Source organism: Equus asinus, chromosome 18 (genome assembly GCF_041296235.1).
Source record: "Equus asinus isolate D_3611 breed Donkey chromosome 18, EquAss-T2T_v2, whole genome shotgun sequence".
In the NCBI taxonomy this organism is placed as follows: domain Eukaryota; kingdom Metazoa; phylum Chordata; class Mammalia; order Perissodactyla; family Equidae; genus Equus; species Equus asinus.
In genome coordinates this window covers 37,845,835-37,864,401 of record NC_091807.1, presented here as the reverse complement: position 1 = coordinate 37,864,401, position 18,567 = coordinate 37,845,835, and the positions used below count along the sequence as shown (strand labels likewise).

At 56.1% G+C, this 18,567-nt stretch overlaps 1 protein-coding gene across 3 annotated transcripts in view; it reads left to right on the top strand.

Annotated features, from left to right (window-relative positions):
• Positions 1-18,567, top strand: part of PRDM15 (PR/SET domain 15) — a 70,984-nt gene that overhangs the window by 44,404 nt on the left and 8,013 nt on the right. For all 3 annotated transcript variants that reach the window (XM_044750894.2, XM_044750895.2, XM_044750893.2), the window contains exons 13-21: positions 663-757; positions 3,083-3,214; positions 4,983-5,117; positions 5,939-6,102; positions 7,042-7,121; positions 7,455-7,574; positions 13,021-13,152; positions 14,747-14,830; positions 15,236-15,411. In XM_044750894.2, the coding sequence (XP_044606829.1) occupies positions 663-757; positions 3,083-3,214; positions 4,983-5,117; positions 5,939-6,102; positions 7,042-7,121; positions 7,455-7,574; positions 13,021-13,152; positions 14,747-14,830; positions 15,236-15,411 (1,118 nt within the window). The remainder of the gene's footprint in view (positions 1-662; positions 758-3,082; positions 3,215-4,982; positions 5,118-5,938; positions 6,103-7,041; positions 7,122-7,454; positions 7,575-13,020; positions 13,153-14,746; positions 14,831-15,235; positions 15,412-18,567) is intronic.

The following is an 18,567-nucleotide window of genomic DNA, read 5'->3' as shown; positions in this document are numbered from 1 at the left end:
GTGCAGCCAGCTGGGCGTTGTTAAGTCCGGCAGTGAATGTCCCAGAAGAGGTCAGCACTATAGAAAGAGACCATGAGAAGTGAATTCCTCTTTTTCTCTTGTTCAGAGATAACCTGTTTCATGTGAACTTCTAAAAGTCTGTTTCAATCCAATTAGGAACGGTTATGCTTTAAAACCATAAAGATTTTATCATCACCTGACTTTTCACCTTGATCCCGATTCGACTGATTTAATTTGAAGGATGAATGCTAGTATCTTTTTAATAAAAAGTGTCTGCCTCCTTACAGGCATCTCTAAGAATCTCCCGGAAGGCTTGAGCCTTCCGATTGAGCACACGTTCCTTCTTTCACAGCCACTCATTGTAACTCTTCCACATTATGAAGTTTAAAACACTCACCGCCCTTGTGTTTCCGAATGTCTCAGATGCAAGAACCATGTTACCGCCTCCCATGGGCCTGTGCATCTGTCCCCTTCCCCAGGAGCCTGTATCGGGGCAGTGGTCGGTGCTGACACATCCTGTACGAGTGACTGCTCACTTGTTTGTCCCACTCTCTGGGCATGTCCATCCCCCGTCCGGCTGGAAGTGCCCCTGGCTGAAGTAGAAACTGCCTGAGCGCATGTTCTGTGTGTATTCACTGTCTTCTTGGGGGCGGGCATTTCAGGAGTGAGGCGAGTGAAGAGGGAAGACCTGGAGCCGAGCGGGGAGAACCCGGTCCGCTACAAGAAGGAGCCGTCAGGGTGCCCCGTGTGCGGCAAGGTAATATCCCCCCTGCTCGAGGTCGGGACCCTAAATGCACAGCTCGTCGTTTCTTAGGTTAAAGCTCAGACTCCACTCATGGAACATTGAGGGGAAAAAGTGTTTCGGGTACAAACGGACACTTGGGCTGTCTTAAGCTACAGTATCCGCTCGTTTCGTGCCCTTGTCATTTTGATCTCTGGCTGTCCATGGGTCTCTGGTGAAGGAGCCTAGAAGTACTTGTTCCTCCTTTCCAGCCTGGTTTCTCTGTGGCCACGACTTTCCATCTGTGCCACTCCTGGTCCTCACACTCTGCTCCTCAGCATCCCTGGACGTGTCCCTGTGGTGGAGGACCAGGCAGAGCACACCGAGGACACGGGAGGTGCAGGGCTTTCTTTAGCCTCCGCAGTGCTGGTCTCCCCTGGAGCATGTCTAGCGAGAGCACTGACTGCCCATGGCCACAGGCGCTCCATGACACGTTCAGTGGGTGGTGGTGTGCCGAGTGAGCGAGGCAAGATGTCACCCTTATGAGCAGATCTGTCCAAGGTGGGCCATCAGAGAAGGCCAACTCAACAAAGCCACCAGACCCTAAATGTCCAGAGCGTACTGCCCATCAGGAGCCCCGAGGGTCACGGCCCGCAGTGCGGCCATTCGTCAGCACTGGGCTGGGAACCCTGCCCTGGCACTGCTGTCTAAGCCACGTCAGGTTGCCACATAAAATGGTGGTGGTCTTTGCCCATGACCTCCGTGGTCTTGACGGAAGTGCAGCTGCTTGCTCCCCAGACTCCCCTCCAACGACTGGGGAATTGCTGAGGTCGGCTCTGTCCTCAGGACTAGAACCCGTGTCCCTCGCAGTACACAGAGCACGTGCTGCAGAGGGAGCTTCCCAGAGGGGCTCCCAAGCGGGCTCTGTGCCTCCGCAGTGGGGCGGGGTGGACGTGACCGCCAGGCTGTGTTTGGGTACAGTTGCCGAGTCTGTCTCAGCCACTCACAGTCTGCCTGAGCTGGGTGCTGGGGCCCTGGAGGCACAGTGCACCCTCAGCAGCCGCCAGTTCCAGATAGTGGAGAAGTACAGGCCGCGGGCAGATGGCCAGCTGGGACTCGACCCATCCTGCTGGCGTGTGGCACCATTGCCAAATCTTTTGACCTTTTCAAGAGAAAATGGAAATCTGGTGTTTTTATGTAAAGTTTTCTGATTTTTTTCAAACCAGAAAGCAAGCAGTCAGCAGGGTAGTGTGGCCTGTGGGCCCCACATTGGGCCTCTGACTTCCAGCTGCAGTTTGGGGCTGGTGAGATCGTAGAGTGGGGGAGCTGGTGCGATGGAGCATACGCATGGGCCCCGGTGACCAGGCCTGGCCTTGCACGGGACTGGGGTGGATGGAGCCTGTGCTCATGTCCCTCTGTCCATGTGTCCTGGTCATCCTGCCCGCTGCCCGCTGGGATGGAGCCTGTGCCCCGTGTCCAGGTGTCCTGGTCATCCTGCCCACTGCCCGCTGGGATGGAGCCTGTGCCCCGTGTCCAGGTGTCCTGGTCATCCTGCCCGCTGGGATGGAGCCTGTGCCCCGTGTCCAGGTGTCCTGGTCATCCTGCCCGCTGGGATGGAGCCTGTGCCCCGTGTCCAGGTGTCCTGGTCATCCTGCCCGCTGCCCGCTGGGATGGAGCCTGTGCCCCGTGTCCAGGTGTCCTGGTCATCCTGCCCGCTGCCCGCCGGCTCTGGGGCAGTGCTGGCCCCACGTCCCCTCCATGCCTTTGGGAGATCGTGTGCATGACACCACCAGCTCCGTGCTGACATTCAAGCACGTTTTATTCTGCGACATGCTCACTGATACTCAGGGAGGGTCCAGGCAGGTAGTGAAAGAGCACACATGTTTCTAAAACTGAGTTCTCCATGGCTTCCAGTGACTTCTTTTCTTCAGCCCAGTCTGCCTCGGGAAACTGAGGTGTTGGCTGCACCTCCTGCCTCTGTCCCTCCCCAGGAGCCCATCTCCCCCCACTGAGTCATCCTCCCACCTAGCCTCCCAGGGCTGTCGGCCCCAAGTCACCTGAAAACCTTGAAGTGTCCCACGAAAGCATTAGCCTTCTGTTCCTTGAGAATTGCTTCCCTCTCCTTCGTCTCCCACGCTCTCGCCTATAAATCTGTATTGTAATGTGAGCACGTAGTTAAATGATGACGCAGGTGATCAGGGTTCTAACACCGAGTGACGATGTGTGGGTCTCAGACACTCAGGAGTTGTTGGGACTTTAACTTTGGGGGCAACTTGCTGCACTTTTTGTGCCCAGTCGTGTTTATCAGCCTAAAGCCCAATGGTGAACGGCTGCCTCCTGTCCCGGTCCCTCTGCCCACAGGTGTTCTCCTGCAGGAGCAACATGAACAAGCACCTGCTGACCCACGGCGACAAGAAGTACACCTGTGAGATCTGCGGGCGCAAGTTCTTCCGTGTGGACGTCCTCAGGGACCACATCCACGTCCACTTCAAGGTGTCGGCCGGCGTGGTCCTTTCCCGGGTGGCTCACGGGGAGGCGTGGCGGGCCCCAGGGTCAGCATCCTCAAACAGTTGTCAGCTTGGCCACGTTGCCTCTCCTCAGATGAGTCTTCAGGACTGTTTGCTGCGTCTCACGCAGCCCTGCAGGGCTCGCGTTACAACTCCCAAATGCTCGGTGCTGCCCGCGAGAGGGAACAAGGATATGGAGTGGCATTTGCTTCCCTCCTTGGCTTTGAGGAAAGGGAGGTGTTGGCGGGAGCTGGCCGGGGCAGCGAGGATTCGGGGTCGCCATTAAGAGCAGAAGAAATACCGGTTGAGGGAAAAAACAAAGAAATGACAGGTGGTGCCGAGGCCCAAGTGAAGATGGGAAACACCCACCCCAGACACATCTGCCTGCAGCTCAGTACTGTTCTCGGGCAGCCCCGGGCACAGCTCGGGATTTCGCTAGGCAGGTGTGAGAGAAAGTGGGGAGGTGAGGCAGGAGAATAAGTGGGGGATGAGGCAGGAGGGAAAGCAGGGGCAAGGCAGGAGAGTGAGTGGGGGGCAAGGCAGGAGAGTGTGGGCCATGTGGACCAAGCTGGGGTGGAAGGAAGGGCCCAGGAAGGGCCAAGAGCCTCAGGGGAGGGACTTAGTCCCAGTGGTCTAGTCCAGCTGGGCTCTAGTCCTGCAGCCTTTCCGAGCTCCCACTTCTCTCTGTAAAAGGGAAGCCCTGAGACCTGCAAGGAAAGTGGGTTTCCACACGGATTCAAGTAGACCAAGGACCTGGCAGGTCTGAGTGCCTTGGGCCGCGTGGCTTCCAGCCAGATCCTTGTCCTCCTTGAGCCCTGCTCTTTCCGAAGGATATTGCCATGTCTTTGCTAATGGAAAATAGAGAAAGGACTCAGTTTGAGTCGAGATGACTCGGTAGAAGAGAAGAAAGGGAGGAGTAGGCCTTTGTGAAAACCTCTGTGCTTCAGGACAGTGAGATTTCCCAAGGAAACCCCTCTGCCCTTCCCAGAATTGTAAGTTTTGCTCGAAATGACACTTGGCCAGCATTGCTGCGCATCCTGGCCGCCTCGGCTGGAACGTGGGCAGTGGCAGGAGAGTGGATGGCAGGCCCCCACAGCTGCCGGGAGGAGTTGCTAAGTTGCTAAGGGGATCAGCTGCCCCACGTAGCAACCCCTCTGGTCCACACACCACCTCTGACTCCGTGAAGTGCTGCTGCTTCAGCTCCCAGGCCAGCCCCCCACGCAGCTGCTCCTCCCCAAGTTTTTCTAGCCTGTAGAATGAATATTGAAGTGTTTCCTGCAGTCCTCTCCAGAGAAGTAACTGGAATTTCGGGGCCATCCTAGCCAGCTCGCATAGAAAGAGGTCTTAGAGACCATTGATCTGGCCCCATTGACAGATGCCACAGTCGAGGCTGGAAGCTAGGCATTCCTAAGTCTGAGAAGTGCACAGCTCAAACCAAGGGACACGGGGCAGGGACTTCGGTCACCTTTGCTGCCCCTGCCCTCACCCCTCGGTGGGCATCACAGAATGATCTGAACGCAAGCCGGGCCTGGCGGCTTTCCCATCAGGGCAGTGGGGTGTGCAGAGGTGGCCCCAGGGCATTGGCCCTGGGTCTGTCCCGCAGGGCACACGAGTGGGAGCTGGGTGGGACTGGTGTGCATCGGAGAGGCGCTGCCTTCTGCACGTGGGCAAACCTCGCTGTCGCTGCGGCATAAATAGCCGATTGAGGCTCCCCTGGAGCAGGTGAGAAATGGGACGTGGTGACTGTGTTCCAGGACATCGCGCTGATGGATGACCACCAGAGGGAGGAGTTCATTGGCAAGATCGGGATCTCCTCGGAGGAAAACGATGACAATTCTGACGAGAGTGCAGACTCGGAGCCTCACAAGTACAGCTGCAAGAGGTGTCAGGTAGCGTGACCACCCGCCCCTGACCACCCTGCCGTTGACCGCCGGCTCAGCTACCACACCTGCAGAGGCTCGGGCTCCATCAGGCGGGGGCGGGCAGCCCCACTCGCCTCGGCCACGTTCCCTGGCCACAGATGTCCTGGAAGGCCATCCCATGTCACGTGGCCCCTGAGGGATGGTGAATATGAGTGTCGCTGCTGTCACACGGACCACCCTCTCAGAGCAGCCTCCCGACAGGTCCACACACAGCACTGTGGCTGACCGGGGCGGGGGGCCTCATCCCTGGCGGGGCTCCTCCCCCTCTCCTTTCTCCTCCCCTCCTGCCCACGGCCCGGAGCGCTGCCCCCTGCGCAGAGGACCTTGCTGGGCAGGGTTGATTTTGTGTCTGGGGGGAGCCGCGCTCCCAGTTCCCAGCAGTCTGCTCTTGGAGCCGTGGCTCCCCACTCGGGCTGCCAGGGTGCGCGCCCCGTGAGTGCAGGGGCCATGTTCTCCGTGAGCGCTGGCACCTGCGTGCTCGTCAGGGCAGCTGGCTGCGCACCTGTCCGTGACGTCGGGCATGGGTGAGGGACAGGGAGGTCAGGCGTGCGGAGAGGCGGAGGGTTCAGGGCACCGGCCGGTCTGCAGGGGAGGTCGGGGAGGCGGTCGGTCCACTTCTTGGACTCCCTCCACCTCGCGGTTTTGCCCGGCCTGGCCCTGCCCCTGGGAGGCTCTCCCCTTCTCCCCAGGGAGTGGGCTCTCAGTGTCCCGGCCATGGTGCAGCATGGCAGCGCTGTCCTCAGCACGGGGACGGCCCGTGCGTGGTGTGAACGGCATGCCGTCCGCAGCTCACCTTCGGCCGGGGGAAGGAATACCTGAAGCACATCATGGAGGTGCACAAGGAGAAGGGCCACGGCTGCAGCATCTGCCACCGGCGCTTCGCCCTGAAGGCCACCTACCACGCCCACATGGTCATCCACCGCGAGAACCTGCCGGACCCCAACGTGCAGAAGTGAGGCCTCCCGGGGCTGGGCTCCAGGGTGTACAGCGGTGCCCCAAGGGAGGGCAGTTTTCCCTGTCGAGTGGCAGATGCTCCAGCGAGACAGTCCCGTCTCCTCTGGGAGCCCGCGGCCAGGGCTTTGGGGAGCGCACTTGCCTTGTTGATTCTGTGCTGCTTCAGTCCTCCCTCCCAGCTTGCACACCCTCTTGCCTGCACTCACGGCACAAGCGGGTCACGTATCCCAAAGATAATGTGACCTCAACCGCCTGCAGAACAACCAGAAACCCTCTTTCCCCATGGTAATTAGGTTTTGTGGATGCTGGCCCTACATCTGCCTGCAGCCCAGAATCAGTGCTGTTGGCACAGCGTGTGGGTGAAGGGTCCTGTTAGAGGCTGGAGTAGTGGCTCAAGCCACCGTAACAAAGCACGCGTAGCAGGCGGCCCCAGCAACACGAATGTATTGTCTCATGGCCTGGAGGTCAGAAGTCCGAGATCAAGGTGTCGGCAGGGCTGGTTTCTTCTGAGAGCTTCTAAGATTCAGAGGGAGAGTCTCTTCCAGGCCTCTCTCCTTGGCTTAGGGATGGCCATCTTCTCTGTCCTCACATGGTCGTCCGTCTGTGCATGTCTTTGCGTGTCCAAATTTCCTCTTTTTATAAGGACACCAGTCATCCTGGGTTACAGCCCATCCCTCTGACCTCATTTGAGCAGCTCTGAGGAGCCTGTCTCCAAATAAGGTCACATGCTGGGTGCTGGGAGTTAAGATTTCAACAGGGGAATTTGGAAGGGGGCACAGATCAGCCCACTGTGGAGGCTAAATGCTCGGTGTCTTTTCTCACCACGTAGCACCTCTTCTGCCTCCCCTCTGCGGATAAAGGTGCTTGGGGAGGACAGACTCTGCGGCGGCCGGCCCCCAGAGGCCATGCGCGTCCTGAGGCTCGTGTCTGCTTTCAGGTACATTCACCCCTGCGAGATGTGCGGGCGGATCTTCAACAGCATAGGCAACTTGGAGCGACATAAGCTCATCCACACAGGTACCGAGTTCCCCGCAAGACGCGGGTGCCGAGCTGCGGGAGGGGCCGAGCCCCCTGCGCCCCCCAGGCCTTCTCCGCATCGTCCCCTCCCTGGGCATTCTGCTCTTTCTCCACTTCTCCCATCCTTGCCACCCCTTCCACTCCCACCACGGCCCCTTCCTGCCCCCTCACCCCCTCTAGGTCCTTGGGGACCTAGAGAAGGTTCCGTGAGGGTCGAGGGAGGTGGGCCTGTGCTTCCAGCTGGAGGCTGGGGGGCTCCCGGCTAACGGCCCTTGCACGGTCCCCGCGGGCATGGAACTCGCAGGTTGAAGCTGTGGCGCGTGTGTGTTTCAGGAGTGAAGAGCCACGCGTGCGAGCAGTGTGGGAAGTCCTTTGCCAGGAAGGACATGCTGAAGGAGCACATGCGTGTGCACGACAACATCCGCGAGTACCTGTGTGCCGAGTGCGGGAAAGGTGCGTGCACGAGGCCAGACGCCCCTGGTCCCGGGAGAGGCCTGGACGCCACCAGCCCTCGGAGCTTCAAAGGCAGGGTGGGCGGAGCCTGGCTGGTGAAAAAAACATGCAGGGGCCATCGGCCGAGTGTGAGGGGACCCAGGCTTGTCAGTCACTTAAAAGGAGACTCCTGTGAGGAAGGTACTTAAGGGAGGGACCCAGGAGGAAATAACGCAACCCAGAGGGCAGACAGACGTGGTCAATTCAAGGCACCTTAAGTCTTTTTCAAAGTAGGGAGACAGTGCAACGTATGACTGTTGAAAGTCCAAAGTACTTGTCAGAAGCACCATGTGGCCTGACCGCGGATGCAGAATCCTGGCTGCTGACCACTCCCCACTAGAACCCGCTGTGTATTCAGATGGAGACTTCCTGTGACCGGGCATGACGGTGACGTTTATTTTAATCAAGTGAGATAATAGTAAACCTATTAAGAAAATATCTCCCATCAGTAAGTGAAATAAAAGAACGTAATCCCAGGATGCAGTAGAATTTTAACCCGATTTCTGTTTAAAAAATAACCCAAGCCGTCTGGAAGACCTGGAGCGGTGGGTCTTTGGTGGGCAGTGTGGCGCGGCCGCGGGGCTGTCCGCGGAGGGGAGCAGCAGGCCCAGCCTCGGTCAGAGGGCCACAGGCCAGGGTTATCTCCCTTGCCGTTCGGCTCTCTTAAGAATTTTATATTTCATAAAGGTTTTATTTTTTCCTTTATTTGGTTTTTAAAATTAAACAGAAAAGGATGAAGAAGACACAAATGCTCCATCATTTTGCTCACCGAGTCACCCCTCCTGGCACGCCGAAACAAGGTTGCGTGTAAAAAGTTAAAATAGGGGCCGGCCTGGTGGCACAGCGGTTAAGTGCGCACGTCCCGCTTCTTGGCGGCCTGGGGTTCGCCGGTTTGGATCCCGGGTGCGGACATGGCACCGCTGGTCCAGCCATGCTGTGGTAGGCATCCCACGTATAAAGTAGAGGAAGATGGGCACGGATGTTAGCTTGGGGCCAGTCTTCCTCAGCAAAAAGACGAGGATTGGCAGCACATGTTAGCTCAGGGCTAATCTTCCTCAAAAAAAAAAAAAATTTAAAAATTAAAAGTTAAAATAAATAACTGCTGAGAAAAGCAGAGTGTGAGATGCTCCCCTCCCCAGCCCCTCATCCCAGAAGCGACAGTTTCTTGTCTGTCCACCAAAATAACTCTGTGCGGCATGTAGATTGTTTTACTGAAAAAGTAACACAGGCACCTACCCCCCAAAATAAGTTTCTTTTTAAATAACACAGGTGGTCATGTAAGATAAAGTTAAGTGTATCCCACCTCAGAGCTCTTTAAGTTCCTCAAAAGAACCATTGTTAATGTTTCCTGGGAGCATTTCCAGCAGTTTCTCTGCGTGTTGTATCTTAGTGAGGGCCATCCTGGCTCACGCCCCAGCTGCCCCCCCCTTTGCCCGAGCTCTTCCAGCCCCTTCCCCGAGGGCTGCTGCCTGCCCCCCACCCCCGCCTGGAGGAGATGGTGGAGGGCAGGGGTGGGGGGTGAAGGGTTGGAGATGGACAGGTGTGGTCGGCCGTCCCCTGCGGGTGCGCAGGGAGAAACCCCGCCTGGGTCCCCCGAAGGGCCTGGCAGGGCGGGCGCTGAGGTCAGAGCCACATCTTATAATAATATATACATTTTTATATTTAAAATATACTTACTATTTGGCTTCATGATTTCTTTCATGAATTCTGAATACTTTAATAAAGGCTGGGATTCGTACTCAGGTGACCGTATTTATTTCACATAATCCTGAAATATTGGTATTGTCATTATGCTTTCATATGACAGTCACTGGCACGTTCAAGCAAATGCTTTCTTTCCACACCTTGCTTTTTATTTATTTAAAAACCCATCAGAGACCTTTTCATATCAGAACAGGTAAATATTGCCCTAATTTTTCTCTCAAAACCTTGATAGGATTCCATCTTGTGGATTCCTGTAACCAGATCCTTTTATTTATATATTGAAGGTTTTTGTGCACTCTTTTGTTATTACAAATGATGTTGCAGGAAATATTCTTGTATATCATTACTTTACATTTTTCCCTGGAAATTCTAGGCCTGACTGTGCACTTACTCAAGTGAGAGGCCGTTGTAAGTAATGAGGGTCCCATCACCCAGTGGTAGGGATCCCGTGTCCCCTGCCCAGTGGGTTTCCTGTACAGCAGCAGTAGCCCAGGACACACAGGAAAATATCTTGTCAAAATCAAATCTTATAAAATCACTTTGAAAATATCTTATCAAAATCACTTCACGTCCCATGAAATACTCATGAATCTTGGTGGGACAGCTGTGTGGCCTGTGTGAGGAAACCACCAGGTCTTTAGAGAGAGAAAATGGGCCTGCCCTTTCCAGGTTTGGGAATTCTAAGTATTTAAAAAATACTAGGGCGAGCCCCGTGCCATAGCACTGAAGTCCGTGCACTCCGCTTCAGCAGCCCGGGGTTTGTGGGTTTAGATCCTGAGCGCGAACCTACACACTGCTCATCCAGCCGTGCTGTGGCGATGTCCCACATACCAAAGAGAGGAAGATGGGCACAGATATTAGCTCAGTGACAATCTTCCTCAAGCGAAAAGAGGAAGACCAGCAACAGATGTTAGCTCAGGGCTGATCTTTCTCACCGAAAACAAAACAAACTTGTTTTCCCCAAAGTAAGTTGTAAATGTGATGCCAGCTGAATCAAAATCCCAATAGAGCCTTAAAATTTCCACCGTGCAGCAGCCATGTGTATTTGAAACTGTTCACAGATGGTTTTTTTAATGGAGAGAGAAACATGAATGTCACCAACGAGGGCTGTGGGGGGTCAGGTGGGGGTTGAACTTTGCTGTGTCTTTCCTTCTGTGCATTTTCTGTTTTTATGGCCGGGTCTTATTTTGGGGATTTAGAATAAGTTCATCTGAGGTGCACAGAGGAGGGGAGCTCTCGTTTCTTGCAGGACAGTAAGGACCAGCTCCCTTCCGGACAGTTACTCACTGGGTGCGGGCCCTGAAGTGACCATCCCATCAAGGGTCAGAGCCAAGATGCCACTGTGCCAGGCACAGCCTTGGGGAGCAGCCGGTGCTGGCGAGGAGGAGGCCAGCACGCGCATGGACTCTGGGTGGGAGTGTGAATTAGTACGGCTGGGGTGGGCTTGGGCAAAGTTAGCTGCAGCTAGAAATGTGTCCTGTTTATTTGCAGCACAAAATCTCTTTGCAGCAGAAAGATGTGTATGAGCATCCACGGCAGCACTGTGTGTGTCAGAGAACAGCTTGAAGCACTGAGGGATTGATGACAGTGGCCTCAGGGCCTTTGCACTGGCTGTTTCCCTGGCCAGGAATGCTGCTCCCTCAAGTAGCTATGGCCCCTCGCACAAGTCTTACAGGTCACTTTCTCAGATGCCTCATCTGAGGGGCTCCCCTGAAGAGCCAGCGTCCCTGCTACCTCCACTCCCTCCTTCCTGCTCTCTCCTGCTTCTCTTCATGCCTTCTCATGGGACACTTTGTCCCTCCCTTTGTTTGTGTGTCCCTCCCCCATGAAGCTGGGGACTTTGCTTGGCTCTCTGCTTGCCTTCTGGTGCCTGGAACAGTGTGGCTGTGGTAGGAGCTCAGGTGTCTGTTGATGAACAAGAACAAGCCCTGAGTCGTATGTACGTTGAAGCAGCCTGATGGTCCCGTGTGTACTGGCCCAGCCTGACGCGCAGGCGAGCATGGGCCACCGAGGGTCCAGGGGTGATACTGCTGGGGGCTGGGCCAGAATGCACTCAGCAGTCGCCCCGGGTGGCATGGAAGGCTGGACGGCTGGAGCCCCATCCTCTGCGCTAACTTAGCCTGTAGTTTGTTTGTTTGTTTTTTTTACTATGAGTGTGTGTGATTTTTTTAATCAAAAAGATTAAAAATAATTTTTTAAGGGAAAAATGCTCTTCCAGAGTCGATGCTGGGCCCACCCACGTCCTCCCCACCTGGCAGCCTAGGAACCTCTCTGTAAGGACTAGACAGTCATTTCAGGGCCGCCTGCTCCCTCTGCTGGCTCAGCCACGCTGGTTCTCTAGAGCGGTTCCCCACGCGCTGGTTGACGTCCACCTCCCGGTCACTCGTCCTGTGGTTTTCTAGGTGACCTGCTAGGGCACTGATGGCCACTGAAAAGACGACCCTTTTCAGGCATGGCAGATCTCCCAGTGCTGTCCTAAGGACAGCAATAGCGGTGGTCTGACTCTGCGCCCACCCCCTACCTAGGCCCCCAGGTCAGTTTCTGGGTGGCGGTGAGTAGCAGTGACCTGTCCACTGCCTCTTGGCTGGGTCGTCGGCCTGTGGCCCATGGGACTGGATGCCATCTGCCTCTGCTCCCGAGCTGCTGCCCACCCTGCCCCGCAGTGTCCCTTGCCCGGAGCCCTGCCCACACAGCATGCTCCCCTAGCCTGTCTCCCTAGGCTGAGCCCTCAGTCACTAATTCAGATGCTGGTCCAGGGTCGTCCCTTCTCCAGGTGTCGGTAAAGGCTGGCTTTGTTACATTAAACTAAAGGTGGGTGGAGAGTCAGCTTAGACCTAGAGTGTCATGTCCAGTGGCCTTATGCGTAATCTTAATTAACGTTTGCGTCACCAAGATCAACAGGAACCCTCAGGAGACTTGTAGGCCACTTAGCAGATGATTCTACCTGGTCACAGTGGCAGCATTCAGAATTTACCCCTAGCTGTGGTGGTTGTGAGCACTGGCCGTCAGGGCTGGGAGGGCAGCCATGAGCTGCGCTGTCTGGACGTCGACAGTAACCCCTGAGGACCTCTGAAGGCACAACTGCCCGCCTCGCCGCTGGTGGAGGGGGCTTCTCGGACAAGCCCCCACACTTTGTCCTTCTCTTTGCTGGTTCCACTCTCACCGAGACCTGGGCCTGCCCCAGGGTCTGGGGCCTGGGCACTGTTCTGGTCCGGGGCGCGGGCACTTTGTGGGGGGTGCAGTGGGGGACGCGGGCACTATGCGGGGTCCAGGGTGCAGGGTCTAGGGCACTGTGCGGGGTCCGCGGGGCTGGGTGGGGCGCAGGCACTGTGCATGGCCCGGGGGGCGGGGTGGGGCGCGGGCACTGGGGCGTCCAGGGTGCAGGGCGGTGCGCGGGCACTGTGCAGGGTCCCCGGCTCGGGGCGGGGTACAGGTACTGTGCGCGGTCCGCAGCACGGGGCGGGGCGCAGGCACTGGGCGGGGTCCGCTGGACTGGGCACAGGCATTGTGCCGGGTCCAGGGCGCGGGACGGGGCACAGACACTGTGCAGGGTCCGGGGCGGGGGGCAGGGTACAGGCACTGGGCAGGGTCCGCGGCGCGGGACGGGGCGCAGGCGCTGTGCAGGTCCAGGGCAAGGGATGGGGCCCAGTGGCTCAAGGGAAGGGCGGGGCCGCTGGCGCGCTCACGGCTCCTGTCCCCGCAGGCATGAAGACCAAGCACGCGCTGCGCCACCACATGAAGCTGCACAAGGGCATCAAGGAGTACGAGTGCAAGGAGTGCCACCGCAAGTTCGCGCAGAAGGTCAACATGCTCAAGCACTACAAGCGCCACACGGGTGAGTGCGCGGCCGTGCGCTCCTGCCTCCGCCCCGCTGCTCTCCACTTTCTTGAGCTCCAGGGAAGCCCCGGGTTTCCCAAGCGAGTGAGCCTCTGCTGGGAGTGGGGACGCAGCCCGTTTCTCAGGACGCTTCCCCTCCCGGTGCGCGCGCTGTCACACCATCACTGCGCACGCGCATGGGAGCCTGGGCTACTGCCCCGCTCGCCGCCGCGGGCGTTCTGCGAGGTCTGCCAGGTCTTCGCTGTGCTTACCTTCCATTCGGCCATTTTCCTGCAGGAACGTGTGCCCTAGAAATGATCAGACAGGGGCCCAGAGACATGTTCCAGCTGGTCATCATGGCATGGTCTGGGACAGAAGACGCTGGAACATCTTAAGTGTCCATCAATAGGGCAGTCGTGAAATTGCGGTGTATCCACCAAAAAGAACGCTGCCTCTGTTAAGAGCATGAGGTGTATACGTTAGTTTACCTGGAAGTTCCTGATACACTAGGGGGAAAAGCAGCCTGTGCAACCAATGCGAGTTCATTTTTTATGACACATTTCTGTAAGGATAAACGTGTGTGTGTGAGAGAGAGAATTAGACACTAGAGCTGAAGGAAGGCTACCCCTGGTGATAGGAGTGGTGTCCGAGTCTGAAATTTCTGGCAGGGGTCTCTACATTGGTTCTGTGTCCTCCCCCAAATGGGAGCTGCCTGACCCAGCTCACCTGTGCTCCCACCTCCCTCGCTGTCCCCAGGCTGTCCAGGCCACCACGCAGGTCTGCTCTGGGTTCCCCCGGAGTGCCGGCCCCAGTGTCCCTGGGTCTTTATGAGCTAGGTCTGCCCTCCTCTCCCTGGGGAAGCTCGTCTCTTATTCACTTCACCTTTTCTGGGAAGCTTTCTTGCTCCCGTGGACGGGGTCACATGCCTCCTCTGGGTTTTGTGGCACTCCATACTCTGCCTGCCACACACCAGCTGCTGGGTGTCGAGGCCTCCGTCCGTCTGTCCCTCCGCGAGCCACTGTGGGCCCAGGGCCCTGTGCGTATGTGGGGCTTGATAAATACTCACAGTACTGAGTTAAGTGGACTTTAACAATCGCTTGCCTTGTTTCCATTTGGGAACATTTGTTTAAAACACATTCTAAGGGTCCACCATCTTGTCACTTTGGGGGTTGACACAGACCAATGGCTCGATGCTCGCTCACCCAGTTGCAGGCAAGAGGCTGATAGCCCAGACTGAGCGACTGGTTTGAATGCTCAGGACTGGAAGGAAGCTGACGAAACCTTAAAAGTCTCGTAAGCGTGGCTCTGCCTTCGCTTGTTGTGAGCTGTGCAGAGTCAAGCTCGTTGACTCAGGTTCTGTTGGCTGAGCCTCCGGCAGGCCCGTGGGCCCTGGCCTGTACCTGCGCCGGTCGCCGGCAGGAGGGGACAGTTTCCCAGCTACGATTTTCTGGTTGAGCGTGAGAATGAGTGTCGACTGCCTTTTGGTCTCCCGGCGGTTTACCTCCCCTGCAGCCTCTGCGGACTGACGCACGTCCAGGATGAGGCAGCTTCTGTGTGTAGTTAAATTAAAACAGTTACGGAACACGTGAAATGAAGGGCACCTTTTTCTGCAGGGATCAAAGATTTCATGTGCGAATTGTGTGGAAAGACTTTTAGTGAGAGAAACACCATGGAGACCCACAAGCTCATCCACACAGGTAAGCAGAAGGTTCCGGACCCCACGCCGCGGTCTCCGTGAGGCCGTCCGGGCGTGCAGGGTGGGAGCAACCGTGCTGCGATTCTGTATTGTAGACTTTTGCAGAGTTTGTGCTGCTGTCCTGCCTTATTGGTGGTCCCTCGCCCCCTAAAAATGAGCCCACCACAACTTTGAAATATCCGTTCTTGAATTTTCCAATATTGGAGCAGCAACGTGGCTCCGTGCTCTGTGAGAGAGAAGCCACTCTCAGACTTGTCTTGGCCGGTGCTGTGGGTCCCGTGGCCAACCTGGCGGAGGACACCTGTGGCATGTGCAGAGCGCGCCCTCCTCGCCTGTCCTGCGGGCTGTGGGACGACCCCACTCATGACCTGTGCTTGTCGCTTTCTCCCCCTGTGTGTGTGGGAAGTGGGCAAGCAGTGGACGTGTTCCGTGTGCGACAAGAAGTACGTCACTGAGTACATGCTGCAGAAGCACGTGCAGCTCACCCACGACAAGGTGGAGGCGCAGAGCTGCCAGCTGTGCGGGACCAAGGTGTCCACCAGGGCCTCGATGAGCAGACATATGCGGCGCAAGCACCCAGAGGTAAGCCTGGGTGGGCACAGGTCCTTCTCTGAGCCCCTCGGCCCCTCAGCCCAGTGCCTGCTTCTGCCTCTTGGAGTCCCCACTACACTGGCTCATGGGTATGTCTCCCTTTGCAGACCCGGGATCCCTCAAGCAGGGCCTGGGTCTTCCCTTCCCTCTGACTCAGTGCCTGCACAGGAGGTGCTGAATAAATGAATGAAGAGCCTCAAACATATTTTTTGCAAAGATTGTAAGTTATATTCTCACTGGAATTGCAGCAAGACAGAAGTACACCCCTGGCCTCCTGCCCCGTTGACCCCTCTGGAGTAACTCATAAAACGTGCAGGATGGGGAACCTCCACCTGGTGTTGGGGGCCAGCGGCGACAGGGTGGCGCTGAGGACCGAGAGGGAGAAATTGTAGAGGCAGGCAGACCCTAGCTTAGCCGGAAGCTTGTTGTAAAGGAAGGTACTGGCGTTAAATAGTTCAGTTGTACCTTAAAAAGAAGCAAACTGGAAAACACAGCCAGAGGAAAATGCAGGTAGAGAACTGTCAGATCACAAGCAGGAAAGCAACGGAAGAGCTCTAACCAAAAACATCACTGCGCGAGCAACGGAACACTTAGAACTTCTGTAGGTCCAAAGAACCAACTAGGGCAAGCTGAAAAGTATGTGTGAGGTATGACTGTCGTCGACAGACACAGACTGAATAGTAAAGATAGCAACCGTTCACGGAGAAGAGCAGGAAGGGCCCAGTGTGTCCAAGGAGAGACGGTTCACGAGAGAGGACACGCGAGGTTAAAAACAGGACAGAGCGTCCAGCCTCACTGCGTGGCGGAAATGCGGACGTTAGTGGTGGAAGGCGCCGCCCTTGTCTGTCGGATCAGCCGGACAGTTTAGACTCAGGGACCGTGCTGGCTGGGGTGAGCCAGGCCCTCTACTGCTGGATGTCCTCTGGGAGGGCATTTACCATTTATCACTGGTCCTTTGGACCCCTCAACATCCAGTAAGAGGAATGTGATTAAATTAGCAGTTTAGCAATGTGTTTGACTATGCGAACATGTTCACAGAGAATTCTAAATAAAATTGTGAAATACTGCAGAAAAGCAATATACACAGTGGGTGTATTGTTCGTGTAGGACATACCTCATACTCGTGTGTGTGAGTACAGCACTCACCTATGTAAAATAAACTGATTCAGGTAGAAAAAAGAAAGGAAGAAACCTTACATAGTGGTTTTCTCCCGGTGTTGAAGTTATGCGTAATTTCTTATCTTTGTATTTTTCTCCGTTTTCAATAATTTCCTTTAATGAACATGAATTACCTTTGCAATTATAAAAGCACAGTCTGCCTTAATTTGGGGATGATAGGTGCATCTTTTCTTTCCGGAACCTCGCCATGTTCTCCTCTGCAGTCCGATCAGGTCCCCCTCCGGCGGTTCAGGCAGTCACCAGCTCTCCAGTCCTCTGTGGGGTCCGACATGGGGAGCTGGGATACCCCAAACAGAGCTCTGCGTACTTGCTTCCATTTTCCCCTAGTCGCCAGTTAGTGTGTTCATGTGGGAAAACAAAGTCGGGGAGCAGGAGCGTGGGACATCAGCGTCCACTTGGCTGCTCAGTGTCAGCAAGCACAGTGTCCCCAGGGTCTCAGGGTTCAGAGCAGACACCACAGACTGACCTGGCGGCACAGGACGAGTCTGGAGCTTGAGCGATTTCTGTTCCCATAAGGCTTTCTGTAGTTACATGTGTTAAACCAAGAGTGTGCAAGTTGATTTCTGCAGACTGGCCGTGCAATAAGCGTTGCAGGTGGGGAGAGAGGCCTTGCTGGTGCACAGGGAGGCGCCCGGCAGACGCTTTCGTCCAGCGGGTCCTTTCACGGGAGTTCATGATCGCATCCTAATTGATCACTGTGCACAGTCACCCTTTCGTGCTGTGCCTCTGAACCTGGGGCAGTGATGACCCACCACCCGTTCTCCAGCACGCCCACCCGGGCAGAGTGGCATCCTGGAGGGGAGGCTGGCAGGTGAAGGCAGAAGGAAGTGCTGCCCGGTCTCTGCGGCCTGGCCCCGTCCTGTCCCTTCTGTCTCTCCAGCCTGTTGCCTGTTCCCTCTGGGTCATTCCTTTGAGCATTTCACTGTCGTTTTGTTCTGTGTTGGTTCAGACAAGTACATAGTGAGCACCTGCTCGTGATGAGCGAGCGCGGGTGCGCCAGCCAGACGGAGTGTGTCCCCGCCCTCCTGGACGAGGCAGTCTCTCGTGGGAGAAAGAGGCGTGGGAAGCAGGGCAAGAGGAAATGTGATCACAGAGAAGAATAGGTGATGTGGAGGAGGCGGTCCAGACGGCAGAGACGGGGCAGAGGAAGGGACTTGGGGCAGGGGATGCAGGGGAGGGCCCGCTCTGGGGCCTGGCTGCATGAGAGTGTGTGTGTCACTGAGCCACGCAGCCCCCCTTGTTGGCACTGAGCACAGACTCGGGCACAGGTCTTTGGAGGCAGACTAACATGCTGTTAAGCATAAACATATTGGAGATCTTTCAGAATTGATGCTATTTTATATCTTTCAGGTATGATCTTTCTCTCTGCTTTGAACGAATAGTACGTTGGAAAAATTATAACACGAAAACCATTTTCTTTTATGGGCTTATCTCCTAATAAGAGTAAAGCCAATGAAGGCTTCTGTGGTTGTTCCATGGCATCCGCTTCCGGACTGTGTGATAGGACACTGATGATGTCCATGTTGGTGATGACTGTGGAGGTGGAGGGAGTGGTGATAGCGGTGGTGGTAGTGGTGATGGTGGTGGTGGTGGAAGTGACAGTGATGGTGGTGATGATGGCAGAGATGAGGTAGTGGTGGTGGCAGTGGTCGTGGTGGTGGTGGTGGTGATGATGGAGGTGGTGGCGGTGGTCGTGGTGGTGGTGGTGATGATGGAGGTGGTGGTGATGATGGAGGTGGTGGTGATGATGGAGATGGTGGTGGTGGTGATGATGGAGGTGGTGGTGGTGATGATGGAGGTGGTGGTGATGATGGAGGTGGTGGTGGTGGTGATGATGGAGGTGGTGGTGATGATGGAGGTGGTGGTGGTGGTGATGATGGAGGTGGTGGTGGTGGTGATGATGGAGATGGTGGTGATGGTGCTTGTGTGGAAGTGACAGTGATGATGGTGGTGGTGGGAGTGACAGTG